This window comes from Colobus angolensis, unplaced genomic scaffold (genome assembly GCF_000951035.1).
Source record: "Colobus angolensis palliatus isolate OR3802 unplaced genomic scaffold, Cang.pa_1.0 Scaffold70, whole genome shotgun sequence".
NCBI classification, from domain to species: Eukaryota; Metazoa; Chordata; class Mammalia; order Primates; family Cercopithecidae; genus Colobus; species Colobus angolensis.
In genome coordinates, this window is record NW_012120710.1 from 2,399,024 (window position 1) to 2,415,384 (window position 16,361).

General features: G+C 36.4%; 1 protein-coding gene across 3 annotated transcripts in view; it reads left to right on the forward strand.

Annotated features, from left to right (window-relative positions):
• SLC4A4 (solute carrier family 4 (sodium bicarbonate cotransporter), member 4) overlaps window positions 1-16,361 on the forward strand; it is a 343,922-nt gene that overhangs the window by 100,262 nt on the left and 227,299 nt on the right. For all 3 annotated transcript variants that reach the window (XM_011927128.1, XM_011927127.1, XM_011927129.1), the window contains exons 3-4: window positions 3,130-3,265; window positions 13,514-13,674. In XM_011927128.1, coding sequence (XP_011782518.1) covers window positions 3,130-3,265; window positions 13,514-13,674 — 297 coding nt within the window. The remainder of the gene's footprint in view (window positions 1-3,129; window positions 3,266-13,513; window positions 13,675-16,361) is intronic.

A 16,361-nucleotide genomic window follows, 5' to 3' on the forward strand; every position in this document is an offset into this window, starting at 1 on the left:
AGAAAAGTGAACATAAGAAAACAGAAGCCCTAGAAATAAACCATATAACACTGAAAATGTACCTGTGTATTTAAATATGCCTGTATATACAGAAGTCCTTGCTTTGTACCGTAGTGCATGACTGTAAAAAAAATGACTTTGAAAACTGAAATTATGTAAAGCAATCCTAATAATCAATGAAAACAGTTACTATTGCTCTTTGACCTTTAAAAATTTTTAAATCACTAAAATCTCTCTTATTGTTAGCTATAAAGGTATAGGGAAATGAAAAAAGGTAAAACTAATATTTGTTCAGTACACAGCAATTTAAAACATTAGAAACATTGATATTAAAGTCATTTCATTGTGCAGTCTTATCAGGAGTATTTGAATAGTGCTTGCCTTCTTCCTGTTGTACAACTTATGATATGGAACATGTATTTTTTTTCAATGCCTAGACAAACTGCCATGCTCTCTAAATGTGGATCAGCTTACATTTTATCCTGTGTGCTTTCCATGTCAAGAAATGTCTCCTAAAATTCCTTGAATGTGAAGATTTTAGCCAGTATCACTTTCTCTAGGACATCATCATCCTTTTCATCACACTTTCCTTGTTTATGTTGATTAGTTCACCTTCACTAAGTTCCTCTGACTGCATATACAGAGTCTCTCAATGGTGAATGGCGGCATCATTTACATTCCATGGTTAGCTATGTCTTCTCCATTTACGTTTGATACAAATTTTATTTCCAAAGTATTAATTTTTTTTTTTTCTGTACGTTGCCTTCATTCTTATTGGCCAGTTCCCTTTTGATTATCCATATTACATGCATTTATCTTTGGGAGACAAGAAGACAACACATCTACACACTTTGCTGTCTGTGTGTGAACTGAATAACAGACATGCAGTTATCAATCACTGACATATTTTAAAGAAGCACCCCATGCTTGGTCAGTGATCATTATGCACATATGTTAGTTATGAAGTGATTTATGGACTGAAGAGCTAGCAGCAAAGTTATGAAATTACTATTAATATACCATGTTGTGTTGTTAGGGACTATGTTATTTAACCTAAATTGTGGTAACTGAAATGCACACATATCAGACTGAGCACAATGAGGGCTGCCTCAATTCCTAGCTTTATTTTATAGAAATACATATTTATTGTTTCTTTACTAAAATGGGATCATTTAATGTCTATTATTTTTATTTTTAATTTAAGTTTATATAATATACATGTCAAAAAAGGCCAGCTATTTTGACTACATGTTTTATGATTGCATGGTATTTTATTGTATAGTTGTACCATACTTTTTTAACCAATCTTCCTTTTTGGACGTTTAGGATTTTTCTGTTTTCTCAGTTATAAACAATGCTAGAATGATTACTTCTGTCACTAAACCTTTGAGATAACTCTTATTTTTTTTTTAGAATGAATGTATTTCTAGTGGAAGAATTGTTGGCTCATAGGATATATACACTATTTACAAATTTTCATGTCCTTCCAGAAATTTTCATGTCCTTCAAGCATCTCCCTTTAGACAGATGTTTCCATTTAGGCTCCTACCAGTAACATAAATCAAGAAGTGCTGGGTGCATGACTCCGAAACCCTTGCCCACGTTGGGATTATCATTTTTTTCATTTTTGACATTTAATTAAATTTATTTATTTATTTATAGGCAGGGTCTTGCTCTGACACCCAGGCTGGAGTGCAGTGGCATGATCTCGACTCACTGCGACCTCTGTCTCCCAGGTTCAAGTGATTTTCATGGCTCAACCTCTTGAGTAGCTGGGATTACAGGCACACGCCACCACACCCAGCTAATTTTTTGTATTTTTTTTAGTAGAAATGGGGCTTCACCATGTTGGCCAGGCTGGTCTCAAACTCCTGACCTCAGGTGATTCACCCACCTCGGCCTCCCAAAGTTCTGGGATTACAGGCGTCTGCGCCCCGCCATTTTTTGAGATTTTAATAGGTAAAACACATTTTATTTTAATGATTAGTTTTGATTTTTAATTAGGTTGAATATTTTTCATGGGTTTATTTGTACTAAATAAATTTTGATCTATGGAATTTTATTCTGTCCTGTATTATAATAGTTTTCAGATGGTAGGGATTTTCTGGTTTTATTGGGTTGTTTGTGTACATATATTTCTACAGATTTATATATGCATGCACGCGTGTGTGTCTGTCTATCCATAATAAATATATTTGTGTGTGCTTGAACTGCATTCACATGTATATAACATTGTTGGTTTTATCCAGGGATTTTGAGGAGTATTTGTGGGACTTAAATTTGTAACATGACCATCAATTTCCAACTGCTTTTCTTTCTGTCTCTCTCTTTCTTTTCTTCTTCTTCGTCGTTGTCTTCTTTTTTTTTTTTGAAAATGGAGTAACCCATGACCTGGGGGAAATTCTAGTTAATTTTTCATTACGTGATTTTCAGGAGATAGGGTCAAAAGGAGCTAGTAGGGCATTCAATTATGTGCTTGAGTGTGTTGGAAAATGTCTTTTTTTTCTCCCCTTCAAATGTACAATATTTTACTTGGGCTTGTTTTTCAAGTGCATTGAAGTGTGACTAAACATTTTTGGGTACTACCATTCTGTAAAGAAGAGGGCCCATCTTGTTAAATATTCCTTCATCAACTTTGCAGTTAGCCAGTCATTGGTAGGGAGAAGCCTGTGAGGACATGAGCTTTAGGCGTTGGACAGAGGGAGGGTGGGTGGGATTGGGGTGCTTTGTTGCCCCTCCCACAGCTGTTTGAAAAAGTGATTGGTTCAAGCTGGCTTTTGTCTAATAATTTTGGATGAGTCATAAGTGGAGAAGGCGGGGAAGTGAGTGGTTAGACCTCAGCTCATCTGAGGGCTAAAGGTTCTCTGTGACACATCACACGGAATTGGAGTGCTGTCCTTCTGGAGAGTGGTGGAGAACCAAGATACAGTTTAGAACCAAAAGAATAGAGAAGGGCTTTGATTTCTTTTTGGCCTTAGATTGGGGATTTGGGAGGCTTAGCAAGAAAGATGTCCACTGAAAATGTGGAAGGGAAGCCCAGTAACCTTGGGGAGAGAGGAAGAGCCCGGAGCTCCACTTTCCTCAGGGTTGTCCAGCCAATGTTTAACCACAGTATTTTCACTTCTGCAGTCTCTCCTGCTGCAGAACGCATCCGATTCATCTTGGGAGAGGAGGATGACAGCCCAGCTCCCCCTCAGCTCTTCACGGAACTGGATGAGCTGCTGGCCGTGGATGGGCAGGAGATGGAGTGGAAGGAAACAGCCAGGTGAGGCATGGCTGACTGTATGCAGTACTGACCCAGGGAAACAAGGGCAGGGCAAGGTGCTTGATCCTGGAGTGCCGTTCTTTAGCCTTAGCTCTTTGAATGGCCAATGGGCATGACGTTGGCTGGGATAAGGAATAAATAATTCTATTTCTTCTTTTCTTTTTTGTTGACATGAATGCAGGGCACCTCTTATTTCACTACTGGGGCATTGTTTCACTGATCCATGTTGCTATAATTTTGGCTTTTATAAGGAATTAGAAATACAGGTCAATGTATATACTGTTTAATAGTAAAATATTTTAGAGAGATAATAAACTCAGGTACTCAAAAATGACAGCCAAGAGATATGTTTCCAAGTGTCCACATGCCAAGATCTCTTGTGAGATTTTGTATGACTTATTACTTATTCCCTGTTAAGAGAGAGGTTTTGGCTAGGTACAGTGGCTTGTGCCTGTAATCACAGAATTTTAGGAGGCTGAGGCAGGTGGACTGCCTGAGCCTTGGGTCTCAAGACCAGCCTGGGCAACATAATGGAACCCCATCTTTACAAAAAAAAAAAAAAAAATCAGCCGGGCGTGGTGGTGCATGCCTGTGGTCCCAGCTACTCAGGAGGCTGAGGTAGGAGGATTACCTGAACCCCGAGCCCGGGAGGTTGAGGCTGCAGTGATCTCTGATCATGTTACTGCACTTCAGTCTGGGTGACAGATTGAAACTGTACCTCAAAAAAATAAAATGAAATAAAAAAGAGATTATTAAAACAATGAGGAAAGTTGCTCTTATGGTAGTCCCCCCCAAGGTTATCCACAGTTTAGCTTTTCATGGTTTCAGTTACTCACTGTACAGTACAGTAAGATATTTTGAGAGAGTCACCATACTTATATAACTATTATAGTATATTGTTATACTCATTCTCTTTTATTATTAATTATTGTTGTTAGTCCCTTACTGTGCCTAATTTATAAATTAAACTTTATTTGGTTTTATATATAAGAAAAAAACATAGTATACATAGAGTTTAATACTATCCATGCCTTCAGGCATTCATTGGGGGTCTTGGAATGTATCCCCTGTGAATAAGGGGATTACTATATTTCAAGTATAAACCTGCAATCTTTTAACCATCCAGCTGAAAGTAGAAGGTTCATCTGAGTTTGGAGTTTAGAGGCCCGAGTTTACTTTGACTCTGTTGCATCTTAGTGACAAGACACTTGGTTTCTTAGAGCTTTGATCTTATTATCAATAAAGAGTGGATAATAATGCTTATTACATATTATATATGTATGGTATATAAAACATAGATTATATGTAAATATAGTATATAATGTATTTATAATGTCATGTATTTATATACATACATGTATATATGTATATGTATGAAAATGCTTTGTAAATTGTTAAGCATTACACAAATACCTAGGGTTTCATTAATTTCATAACAGAGCTTTTCTTTTACATACAGATTCAGAGATATTCTCCAGGCGAATCTTCTTCTGTGACATAAGGCAATTATGTAATACAAAGACTTTGATTATAATGCAGTTGTTGGTCTCTCATTGTCATCATTATGTGCTGATTCCTATGTATTTCACTTTCACAAACAAGATGATGTTAAGATAAACCTTTTATAGTCTATAATTTAATTCAAATCAATTCAACTCAACCAGTGTTATTTGAATGAATAGTTTATGTCAGGCACTGTTTTAGGTACCATGAATATAGCAGTGAGCAAATGAGGATCTTACAGAGATCTCTGTATCTTATTAAAAAGTTTGAAGTAAGTTTAATATAATATCTTACAATATGAAAATAAAGAAAACCAAATCATTATCCCAGCTTTGAGTTTAAGAAAAACAAAGCAAAGATAGATGAAAGTCTTCTTCTGTGGTTACAGATGGAAAAAGGATTTATGGCCGCTATTTTTTTCTAGATAGAGTTAGAAAGAAATTCTAGAGTCAGAAAGAAAATATTTCTTAAAATCACTTTAATCAATTAGAGCAGATGAGCCATAAAGGAGCAATAAGCCAATAGCCTTTCCCTTTATGGATGAAGAATTTTTATTTTCTGAGGCATATTTTAAAATTTCTTACATCATACCACTTGTAATCAAGTCTTTATGAAGTTCATTGGATTTTTTTGTAGTTTAGTTACTTAGGCTTATGCTTTATAGCTTATGGATTTATTTTTATTTCCACAATTTTAAGTAATATTGACTGCCTTTAGCCCTTTGGGATTTTTAATAATGAAGAAGCTTCATAAATCAATTTATTTGATAATGGGGGAGAAGTTTTTATTCCTCACCAAGAGTTTCTAGGTAGCTTAGCCTTGCAGAAAGATCTACTTTAAAAACATTTAGAACTGATGGAGAATTTCTTATCTTTCATAACTTAAATGATGCTCAGAAAAAAAGTAATTCTGTTTTACTCCTGGCCCCAACAGTAGTATTAAGGAAAGAGACCTAATTTTTAAATATTTTCAATTTACTCGGTAATTCTCTTTCTAATAGATATCTACAGTGGGTGTGATTGTTTAACTTTTCTGTTTAATAGTTACTTAATATTTTCTTCTTCTAATTAAAGAAGCTTTCATAACACATTTCCACTCCTCATCTCTAATATTTTCTCTTGAAGCTCTTCATTCTTTGCTCTTTCGGGCCTTCCTCCCAGGATATAGCAACTGTTTCTTGTTCCCCTCTCTCAGAACCAATAACGTGTGTAGAAAACATGTACTCTGTAAAGTACAATTTTACTTCCTAAAACATCCTCCAAAAGAAGGCTTCCAAAGCGAAAACTTTTTACTAGTGAATCTGTTTCATTCTTTCTTTTCCTTCTTTCTGATAGAAAAATACAGTGTGAGAATTGTCTAGGTGCAGCCTGAAGTGTTGGGAGATTTTGGTCTAGTCTTGGCTTTTTTATCAGATGAAGGTCGTATTGGGTTGCATCCTCCCTAACATTATACATATTTAATAGCTCTAAAATTTCATTCCTGTGTGTATACCGCTATACTCAGCTGTGACTCTAAGGGCTACTTTGATTTTCTTGTTTTCATCTTGAAGTTCTTTGTGAGTTGTTATCATAGAGTGTAATTCAGGTATAGCTTTCTGTTTTTCATTTCAGTCAAATGCCGGTCATACCTTATTTTACATAATCCCTGGTCCCAGAAAGGTAGAGAAATTATAGTTCACTGTATACGTAATTCAACATTGAATGATAGAAGCATAGAATTTTCACTTCAGATTTTTAAAGATTAAGATGGTTTTGAATACTTTACCATCCTTAAAGACGTTACTTCTTTGGGAGCACATGTGCCATTTTGCTGATGTAGTCCATCCCTAAGACACCCTACTGCTGGAGAGGAAGAGTGTTGGGAGTGTACCGTGTGTCAAGTCCATGCTGTATAACTTCTCTTTATAGGACTTGCCACAATTGCTGTTGATTAATTCATTATGTATGTGATATTATTGTTTTCATATGGCCTCCCTCATTACATTAATTTATCTGCAGACAGAGACTACCATGTCTGTCTGTTCACTATCATATTTCTAATTCATGGCAGTGTCTGATTCATAATAGGCTCTTAGTGAACATTTGTCTAATGTGTGATTGGTTGAGAACTGATTGCCTTTGATAAAGCTGTTCTGAATGTAATACTTCCTTAGAAATATTAATTGACCAAGTTAGGGTTCTGTATAATTCTTCTCTTTCTGACTGATAAACAGCTATGGAATGAATGACCCAAGGTACCCAGTATGCTATTGATAAAGCTTAGAAGAGGACCTATGTTTAAAGTTTCAAACTATTTTATTAATATATTGATAATATATGCATTTATAAAAGCACAGATATAATTCCTTATTTAATTGGAAACAATCGGAAGGCTAATAGGAGTCTCAAAACTGACATGTCATCTCAATACACAATTCCATTATTTTAGTTCTTGAGCCAGAAACTTTGGAGTCTTCTTTGATTTCTATCTTTCTCTACACCCATTATCTGACCAATTGGCAAATTCTATTTTACCCTTAGAGATATTCACATATTCAGAGATCTCACTACATCTCACATTCAGTACTGCTACAACTCTAGTTCATCCCATCATTTCTCACTGAGATTGCTGCAGATGCCTCCTAATTAGTTGATCTCTTTGCACCTGCTCCTACTTCCTTTATGAACTATCTGCCATGATCTCTTTGACCTTGTCGTCTTTTTCATTTCCTCTGCTTCACTCTGCTTGAGCCTCACTGGCCAGTCATGCTAATCTGTCAGGAACTTTGTACTTGTTGTTCCCTCTGTCTGAAATGTTCTCTCTTCCCTGAACCCCCACAGTTATTTGCATGGCTCATTTCCTCATCTCCTTCAGGTCTTCATTCAAATATTACCTGCTTAGTGGTTGTCCTATCTATAATTGAAACTTTCCCCCAATACTTCCTATCCCTCATCTTTCATCATTTTTGTCCTTAGCACCTGTCATCATTTAGCATATTGTATATCTTGTTATTGTCTCTTCCCAATAGAATTAAAGCTCTGTGAGGGCAGAATTTTTCAGTTGTTTTGCCACTATATTCCTAGTGCCCGAAACTACCTGGCACCCAGGTCGTTCTTAATAAAGACTGGTTAATAGAATCAGTGAATAGAGAAATAGAACCTTTATTCTTAGTTTGCTACTCCACCTAAATTCTTTGGAGAGGCTTGGAGTGAATGTGCTTCTGGAAATATTCAGCTTTTCAGTAACCTTTACTACCTGGGACATACCCTGCTTTCAGAATGTTTTTGCAATAATTTTTGACTTCCATTTGTGATGTCTAGCTTCCAGATATGATAGTTTTTTTCTCCCATTAAAAGCACTCAAAGCTACCAGACTAATAAAAGTTTAATGCTTAGAAGGAATTCATTTTATATATGAAGATGTGACATGAATCTTTTTCTGGCCAACTTATAAATTGATAATATTTTGATTTTCTGTGAAAGCCACAATTGATAGCCTATTTTATTCCATAGAGAGCTAACTCTCTGGACTTCTACAGCTCCATGTAGGTTCTATTATAAATCTACACCCCACAGAACTCAATATCCTTCTTTCTCTTTTAAGACTGTATACTTTTCAGTTGGCTAATGATTTCTTACATATTATTGAGATGGCTAATGATTTCCTACACATTATTGAGACGAGGAAATCTGTAGGAAGAGTAGATCTGAAGTTCAGTGTAGGGTATTCTTGTAGGAATATCCGACATTGAGCATCAGCATTATTATGGCTGTAGTACTACTTCAGGAATTTCAGGTTGGCCCTGTGCCTGAAAAAATGAGAATTGTTTCAATTACAGGGGGAGATGTCCCCTTTTAAGTCATGGAAAGCACAGTAGTTATACTATGAACAAGTTTAAGTATTTATTTATATGAAGTTTAAAGTAACACTCAACTCCATCACCATCCCTTTTACATCTTTCACCTGTTCCTGCCTTTCCTAAAAGTCAGAACTTTGAATTTTCAGTGGTTCTTCCAAAATGGAGCACAAGTTGAATACAGTAAAAAGGGTAGACTTACTAGACCTGAAAAATTGTTTGGAATTGGTGAAGAAGCCTGTACCTCCATTAAGAATGTCTAGGTGACTAGGTGTCAGCTAATGGGTTCAAAAAAGAAAACTGGTAAAAGAATAATTCATGGTCCAAGTTTGACGATGGCCCAAAATCAGGAGAAAGGGAGCTTTTTTCCCCCTTGCCCAAATTCTTTATTCATTTGAGTAGGGATATCTTTGCAAAAATGATTATTAGCTGTCAGTTTATCTTCAGTGAATTTTCAGATGGACAGTGCTGGACTTAACCACTGTTATAAGAATGTTTGTTAAAGATAACTCCCCCAGCATAATTCAAACTGTGCTGCCAAACTTGGGTATAAAGGAAAGCCATCACAAGTTTCAATAAACACAAGCCAATAAAGGAAAGGGGTATTGATGTTTTATTTCCAACTGGACACCGCAAATGTATATCCACTTGTGTTTCTACTTGGCAGATTTACCTGAGCCACCTCTGAAGTACCTGATTTAAGGGCATGACCATTAAGCACCAACATGTGCACTTATACTGTGGGTCTGGGCAAAGACTACTCTCTCCCAGTCTACACTGACTTCTCTGTCTTTTCTCTACTGAATTACTTTGGGAAATTCTATTTCAGACCGAGTTAATTTTTCTGTAAGAAAAAGACTCAAGGAATTTAATCATCTATGTAATCATATATAGTTATGTCTATGTAGTTGTATACGATAACTTTAATAGTTGATCTAGAATTTTAAGAATTCTCCTTAAAAACCTCATTTTTCCTAGGTGTACACTAGCGTTGGCTTCTTTTATGGGTGATAAGGCACTTGTTAGTTAGCAAGAAATTTATCATCATTTCAATAGTTGTACGTAGTTGGAATTTATTTAGTGTAAAGGTCATGTCTGTTTTCCGCTGTACAACTGATACGTTGTTAAGTTAGAGGTCTTGTTTTTTTCTTAATTGTATTTAATCATATGATTGGAAAGTTACAAAATTCAGTGATTCCCAGTGGGTCTTTTTTTTCTTCAACAAACGAGTGAAATGCCGTTTATTTGGCAGTCACTGAAAATGTCTTAAACTGCAAAGTATTTTATCATTATTCTTCTAAGACCTTGGAATAAATAAACTTCACCTAATAAACCCCTCCTCTAAGGTTAAAACCATTTTGTAATTGCAAGTATTTAAAAAGGCTGCTTCTGAAACAAATTTTTCTGTAACTTGTCAAGTACTGAAACAAAAAGAAAGTGGGAAACTTCCTGCAAATATGTAGTTATTCTTAGTTATTATGAAGGGGAGATAGTGGCTTTTAGTATACTCTACAGTAAAAAGTCTGTTCTTATTCATTTATTTTTTAAACGTAATTACATGGTTCTAAAGCACCTTTGTAGATTCATTGGCACTTGGATAGGGTGAACTTTGGTACTTTTGCCTTACCCTTTTCTTTAATGGGCTCTGATTTGAATTGAGTAGTTTTCAGTTTTTTTTTTTTTTTTCTTTCTAAATCCAAATTTGTCCTTGATATGCGAGGAGGCTAGACAAAGCATGTGCCGTTTCTGGAATGAAACTGCCTGAAAATGATCTATTTAAATGGGAAAGCTAGTGTCTTATGTCCAAAAGGATTTGTTGGAAGTATAATCAGTTCCTTAAACAATTAGAGCAATACATTTTAAAGGAATTTAATAGGCATTTTTCCAGAGTTCTCCTTATGCTATAAGCTGTGCTGTAATATGACATCATCACAATGTTCAATATTTACTGAACTTAAAGTAAAATAGATGCTAAAGTGAGCTATGAGATAATATTTATCCCTTATAAATACAGATTTTAAGGAACTGGCTAGTTTTGAGAATTTATATTTCCATTCCTTTATGGTTAAATCTTGACCTAAAGAGCTGGTGTAATCCAGAAGGGTGAGTAATACTATTTCATAAATCCACCCTATTTTGGATTTATGTTTTCCAAATGCACTTTTTAAATGTATTCCAAGTCATATTTAAGTCTAACCAAGTTGCCTACAATATAAACTATGGAGAGGAATAAATAAAAGATGGACCACAAAGAACAGCAATGGTTTTGCTTCTTTTTCTTTTTAAATAAAATCTTATTAAACTTATATTATTTGGACAATTGAAGATTGTCTTAGCCTATTCAGGCTGCTGTAACAAAATACCATAGAGTGGGTAGCTTACAGACAACAAAAATTTAGTTCTTATAGTTCTGGAGGCTGGGAGGTCCAGTATCAAGACACTGTCAGATCCAGTGTCTGGTGAGAACCTGCCTTCTCACACATGGCACTGTATCATTGTGTCTTTACGTGGTGGAAGGGGCTAGATAGCTGTCTGGGGACTCTTTTATGAAGACATTAATCCATCTAATCACCTCCCAAAGGGCCCATCTCCTTATACCATTCCCTTGGGGGATAGGATTTCAATATGTGAATTTTGTGGGGACATAGACATTCAGACCATAGAGAGGATGATGGCAGAAAAGAACTACTATATATAAATGAGGCTTAGTTTTTTTTAAGGAATAAACTTGGCAGTACAGGCTGTTGGCAGCTGATAGAAGTAGGGGCTCATTTAGGAAAGATAAGAGGGAAGTAAAGGCCTTGTAAAACACTCCCCTTTACAGGGCTTCTAGCTGCTCCATGTCATTCATCTTGGACTTAAATTCTATGACCAAATATTCTATCCCTCAGAAAATAAGCATACTCTTAGGAATTCAAGAATAATCAAGGAGTCATTACACGCTTTATAGATGACATAATTCTAGATAACTCTGACTTGCTTTCATGTATGATGGTGTCTTCCTTTTTGTAGAGTCTTATCTTGAGCAATAAATTATAGTATCATATAAAAATATGATTCATATGCCAATTACCAGCAAACATGCTTAGAGATTCTATGAGCAAGCATGAAAAGATGATATACCTGAAGTTAACCAATGTAACATTCTCCATCAAAAATGGCTTAGTCTCAAGATAACTCTAATCACCTTATTACCTTTTACAGTTTTGGTTAAACCCATAGAATTATTTCAGTGTGATATAAAATTGTCATTTTTTTTTTCTCCCAGTTCCTTCTATTTCTTGGCTGTAACTTGAACCAAAGTGAATACTAATTTAATCACACACACACACACACACACACACACACACACACACGAATATTAGAAGTCTTTCATTCTGTTTTAGAGTGTGTCACAGCTACTTTTGTAAAAATAAACCAAGTCCAGTCCTGAAGTTTCAGAGCTTCTTTGGTGGTATTGTTGACCTTTTAAACTCATGAGGTAAACAGTAAAAATCTCCCTTCCTGCATTTTTGGGGAGGATACAGGGAGAAGAAGGAGGGTCTTAGAATTGTGGGTAAGGTTGATACAAGGTTGCCGCTGACATGGGAGTTGCCTGGCTGTGAGAGCCTTCCTGAGAAGAGCATGAGGGGAGAAAGTCTTTAGATACAGCTAAAATACTTCTCAAACATATGGGTGCTGGGCTTGATTAAAATTCTAAATTTTCTTTGACATTATGGGCTGATCACTTGATCTATTTTCACTCCTGGTTCTACTAATGTGTTTTTTTCCCCCTCCTCTGGGGGTGGTACGAGGTCTATAAATAATACCCTATGTAGAGCTTCCTCTGATCTCTGCCCTTTGTTCTCATCTTTAGTGAGTTAGGTGAGTGTTTAGCTTTTTCTAGGAAAGCATTTTTCAATCATTAAACCTTTGGGTGAAGAATGTAGAAAAACAATTTTTATTCCATCTTTATCTCTTTCAATATCTCTCAGAAAGTTGAAAGTGAAAGAAGCCTTTTTGTTAGTATCATGATGGATAGCAAAATGATGATGCTTTCCCATTTTCCTTTAACAGTGTAGGAAGTGTCTGTTTGTGTAATATGTGGGATATAAAGTCTGTCAAATGTGTTTTGCTCTCATTTCCATTAAGGTTTTTTATTGCTATATATTGCTAAATTATCAAAATGTCTAGGAGTCTTAGAAAGCAGAAGCTAGAAAAGAGGGTTGTTCCATTGCTAAGGTTAATAGGCGATCTCGTATTATCAGAATAATCTGTTGTTCACCGAGCTTATGTGTATTTAAACACACGTGGAACCAGACTTGAAGGGTAAAGCTTTTAAAATCACAATAAGAGGGGAATATGCATCCATTGAGGTATGTGTATTAAAGGAAGACACAACAAAACATGTCGGTCTTCCTTAAGCATCAATAAAACAAAATTTTACATTCATCATGCCACTTCACACATCATGTTTCTTATGTCTGAGATAAATATTGGTTCATCACTGATATTTCACCTTATTTAAACTTGCCTCGTGAAGTCACAACAGAATCCTCACAGTGGTGGCTGTTGGCTGTACCCACATGGAGAATTTTGAAATGCATATTTTTCGACCTTATTAAAAAATTTAGTTAAATAATTGGTCTTAAGGATCTCACGGTTACGTATAGGCAGATAAAAAGCCAAGGATGCTTTGGCTTCTCTTGCTTTGCTTTTTTCCTCTCTAACTTCAGGAGGAGCAGTCTAGTGCTTCTCTTTGGGTGTATTTATGAAGATTATGTAATTAATGATATAATAAGCTATTAATACTCCACAAAAGGAGACATTTTGGAAGTGCTGGAAGGGGTGGAGATGGAGGGGTTAAGACTGCTATTTCTAGAGGAAGTTAGAACACTTTTAATTGCTCTTCACTAATCTCATCTTCCTAGGTGGATCAAGTTTGAAGAAAAGGTGGAACAGGGTGGGGAAAGATGGAGCAAGCCCCATGTGGCTACATTGTCCCTTCATAGTTTATTTGAGCTGAGGACATGTATGGAGAAAGGATCCATCATGCTTGATCGGGAGGCTTCTTCTCTCCCACAGTTGGTGGGTAAGTATGCTGTTTGAAGTTTGTATTATTTTTTTCGGCTTTACCTATCCACAAGTCTCCATCCAGGCAGATGACTGGTAGTGTAAGCAGAGTTAAATGTTTTATAACATTTATTCTCTCTTTTTGTATTATAACATTAGTATGATTTATTGCAAGAAAATCTGAAAAATGTACAAATATTAAGAAAATAGTAAACTATCTTCCATGACATCTTCCCCTGGTCATTGTTGGCATTTTGAAATATTTCCTTCTAGCTTTGCTTCTCAATCCTTTCCCTATGCTCTTCAATTTTTTTTTTTTTTTTTTTTTTGAGACAGTGTCTCACTGTGTCACCCAGGCTGGAGTGCAGTGGCGCAATATCAGCTCACTGCAACTTCCTTCTCCTGGGTTCAAGCAATTCTCCTGCCTCAGCCTCCCGAGTAGCTGGGATTATAGGTGCCCGCCACTTGTACCTTACGTACTTCAGATGCATGAAAAGTGTGGGGCTTCTTTGCAAATCTGACTAACAAGCTCTCTGAAAAAGAACCAAGTGTATATACATCAGCCAGACATATGCCTCACTTGACAGCTAATCTTTTCTTCCAACACAAATGCTGCGGCATTCATATTATCTATAATATAAAGAAATGGATGTCATAGGTAAGCCTTTTGTCTACAGCTATGCAAAGAAACATTGCAGTAACTCTAATATTAGACAAGAAAGTTACACTGGTCACCTTCTGCAGGTCTTTGGTCCACATCTTCTTCCCCACAATCCCAGGGCAGGCACACTGCAGACCCCTTGGAAAAGTGCAGTCATCGCTACAGGTCCAGTGCTCACCTGGTTATGGAATTTCCTAGGAATAAGAAGTGGAGCCCCCGCACTTCTTTTTAAGGAAAATATGATCTTTGGCACACCTAGATCTGAAGGGTAATATGGCAGTTTAGGCCAAGCCACTGATAGAATTTGAAAACAATGGCTCCAGTTTGGAATGCAGTGGTGTGTGCCCAAGGTGTTCAGCATGATGAGTTAGCATTCAATGCACAAAGTACTAACTACAAAGGAAGCCAACACTGCCCTGTACCATGAGGTTCAGTGACTTTGATGGTGGTAATACAAATGATACTTGGCACCAATGTGACCTAACTCAGTCACTTACCTGTAACGTCCTGCTGGATCCATGTCCCACCCAGCCTTTCTCCACAGGCAGCTAAAGGAGCTTGACTTTTGCCTGCAGTCAGCTCTAACCCAGGAACTAGACTATTGCTCTTCTTACAGATGATTTAAGTCCTATTTTACAGGTGGTGAAACTGAGGTCCAGAGAAGCTTAGAGTGCAAGTCTAAGATCAAAGACTTCTAGAAATCTAGTGTCTGGACTTCCAGTCCAATATAACCAAGGATGGGTGAATAAAGAGACTCCATTTATAACATTAATCTTATGCCAATAAGTGAAAGTGAACGTAAATCTGTGCATATTAAATGAAAAATAACTAAAAAGGAAAAGTATGACTGGACGTGGTGGCTCATGCCTGTAATCCCAGCACTTTGGGAGGCCGAGGTGGGTGGATCATTTGAGGTCAGGAGTTTGAGACCAGCCTGGCCAACATGGTGAAATTCCCACCCCCGCCTCTACTAAAAATACAAATGGAGAAGGGAGAGGACTTATGGGAAGATTCTGGACGGACATGTATTTTATACATTTATTCAGCAGTGGTACATGAGCTTCTACAATGTGCCGAACACTGTTCTATGCCTTGAAATTAGGGTTTGCAAATCTGCCACTTTGTAAAAGAGACAAGGTACATGTCAACATAGGTACAAATCTGCATATGTAGTTAGAAAATAATGGAGGAAACAGAGTTTTGTATAGCATTTTCATACTTAACAAGGCAGGTGAAACTGAAAATGGAAATCTGATATATGAGAAGAGATCTTGGATTATGGTACCCAGGGGGAGTGGAACCCATCTACAAAGACAGAAGCAAACAGAAAGAATGATTTTCTGGGCCATCTGTTCCATTGCCTTTTTTCATTTATTAAAAGCTGCAAGAGAGATTGTTATCCAGAAAAGTATAATGATTGACAAAAATCAATCCAGTTTTTGAGTGAAAATTCTAATTTCTGCATTCTCAGACTTTAAGAACTAACCTGGAGCAAAGATGTCAAAAATTACACAAGTTGAAAATAAGTCCAATGTGCATACATGTAGGGCAAACCGGAGAAGAAAATCATGACTTGGCAGTGTATAGGCAGTCTAGGAGGAGAATAAGGATCACCAGAAAGATTCCCTTATTGAAAAAAAAGCAATTTTTTATTTTATTTTATTTTATTTTTTTTTACCGTAGATGATTATTACTGCCTAAAGTTTCCCCACTTAGGGATTCATGCCACTGTGCTCAGGGTTTGTTCTCTACTAAAATATACCTACTCTATGGGAAGATATCATATATTAATTCCCATGAGATACAGAGTGATGTTGAAGATGGAATGCTGGATTTAATGTTGGGGGATTTTAATTAAAGTCTAGCCCTATTAGCATGTATGACCATGGGCAAGGCCAGTTATTGAACTCTTTTGGAGTCTTCGTTCCCTCATCTATAAAAAGAAGATGAAGGTGGACCTTTCAGGGTTGTTATGAGCATTAAATAAGATCATCAGATGTATTTGCTGTCTACTTACATATCTATCCCATTATAAATAGTTTATC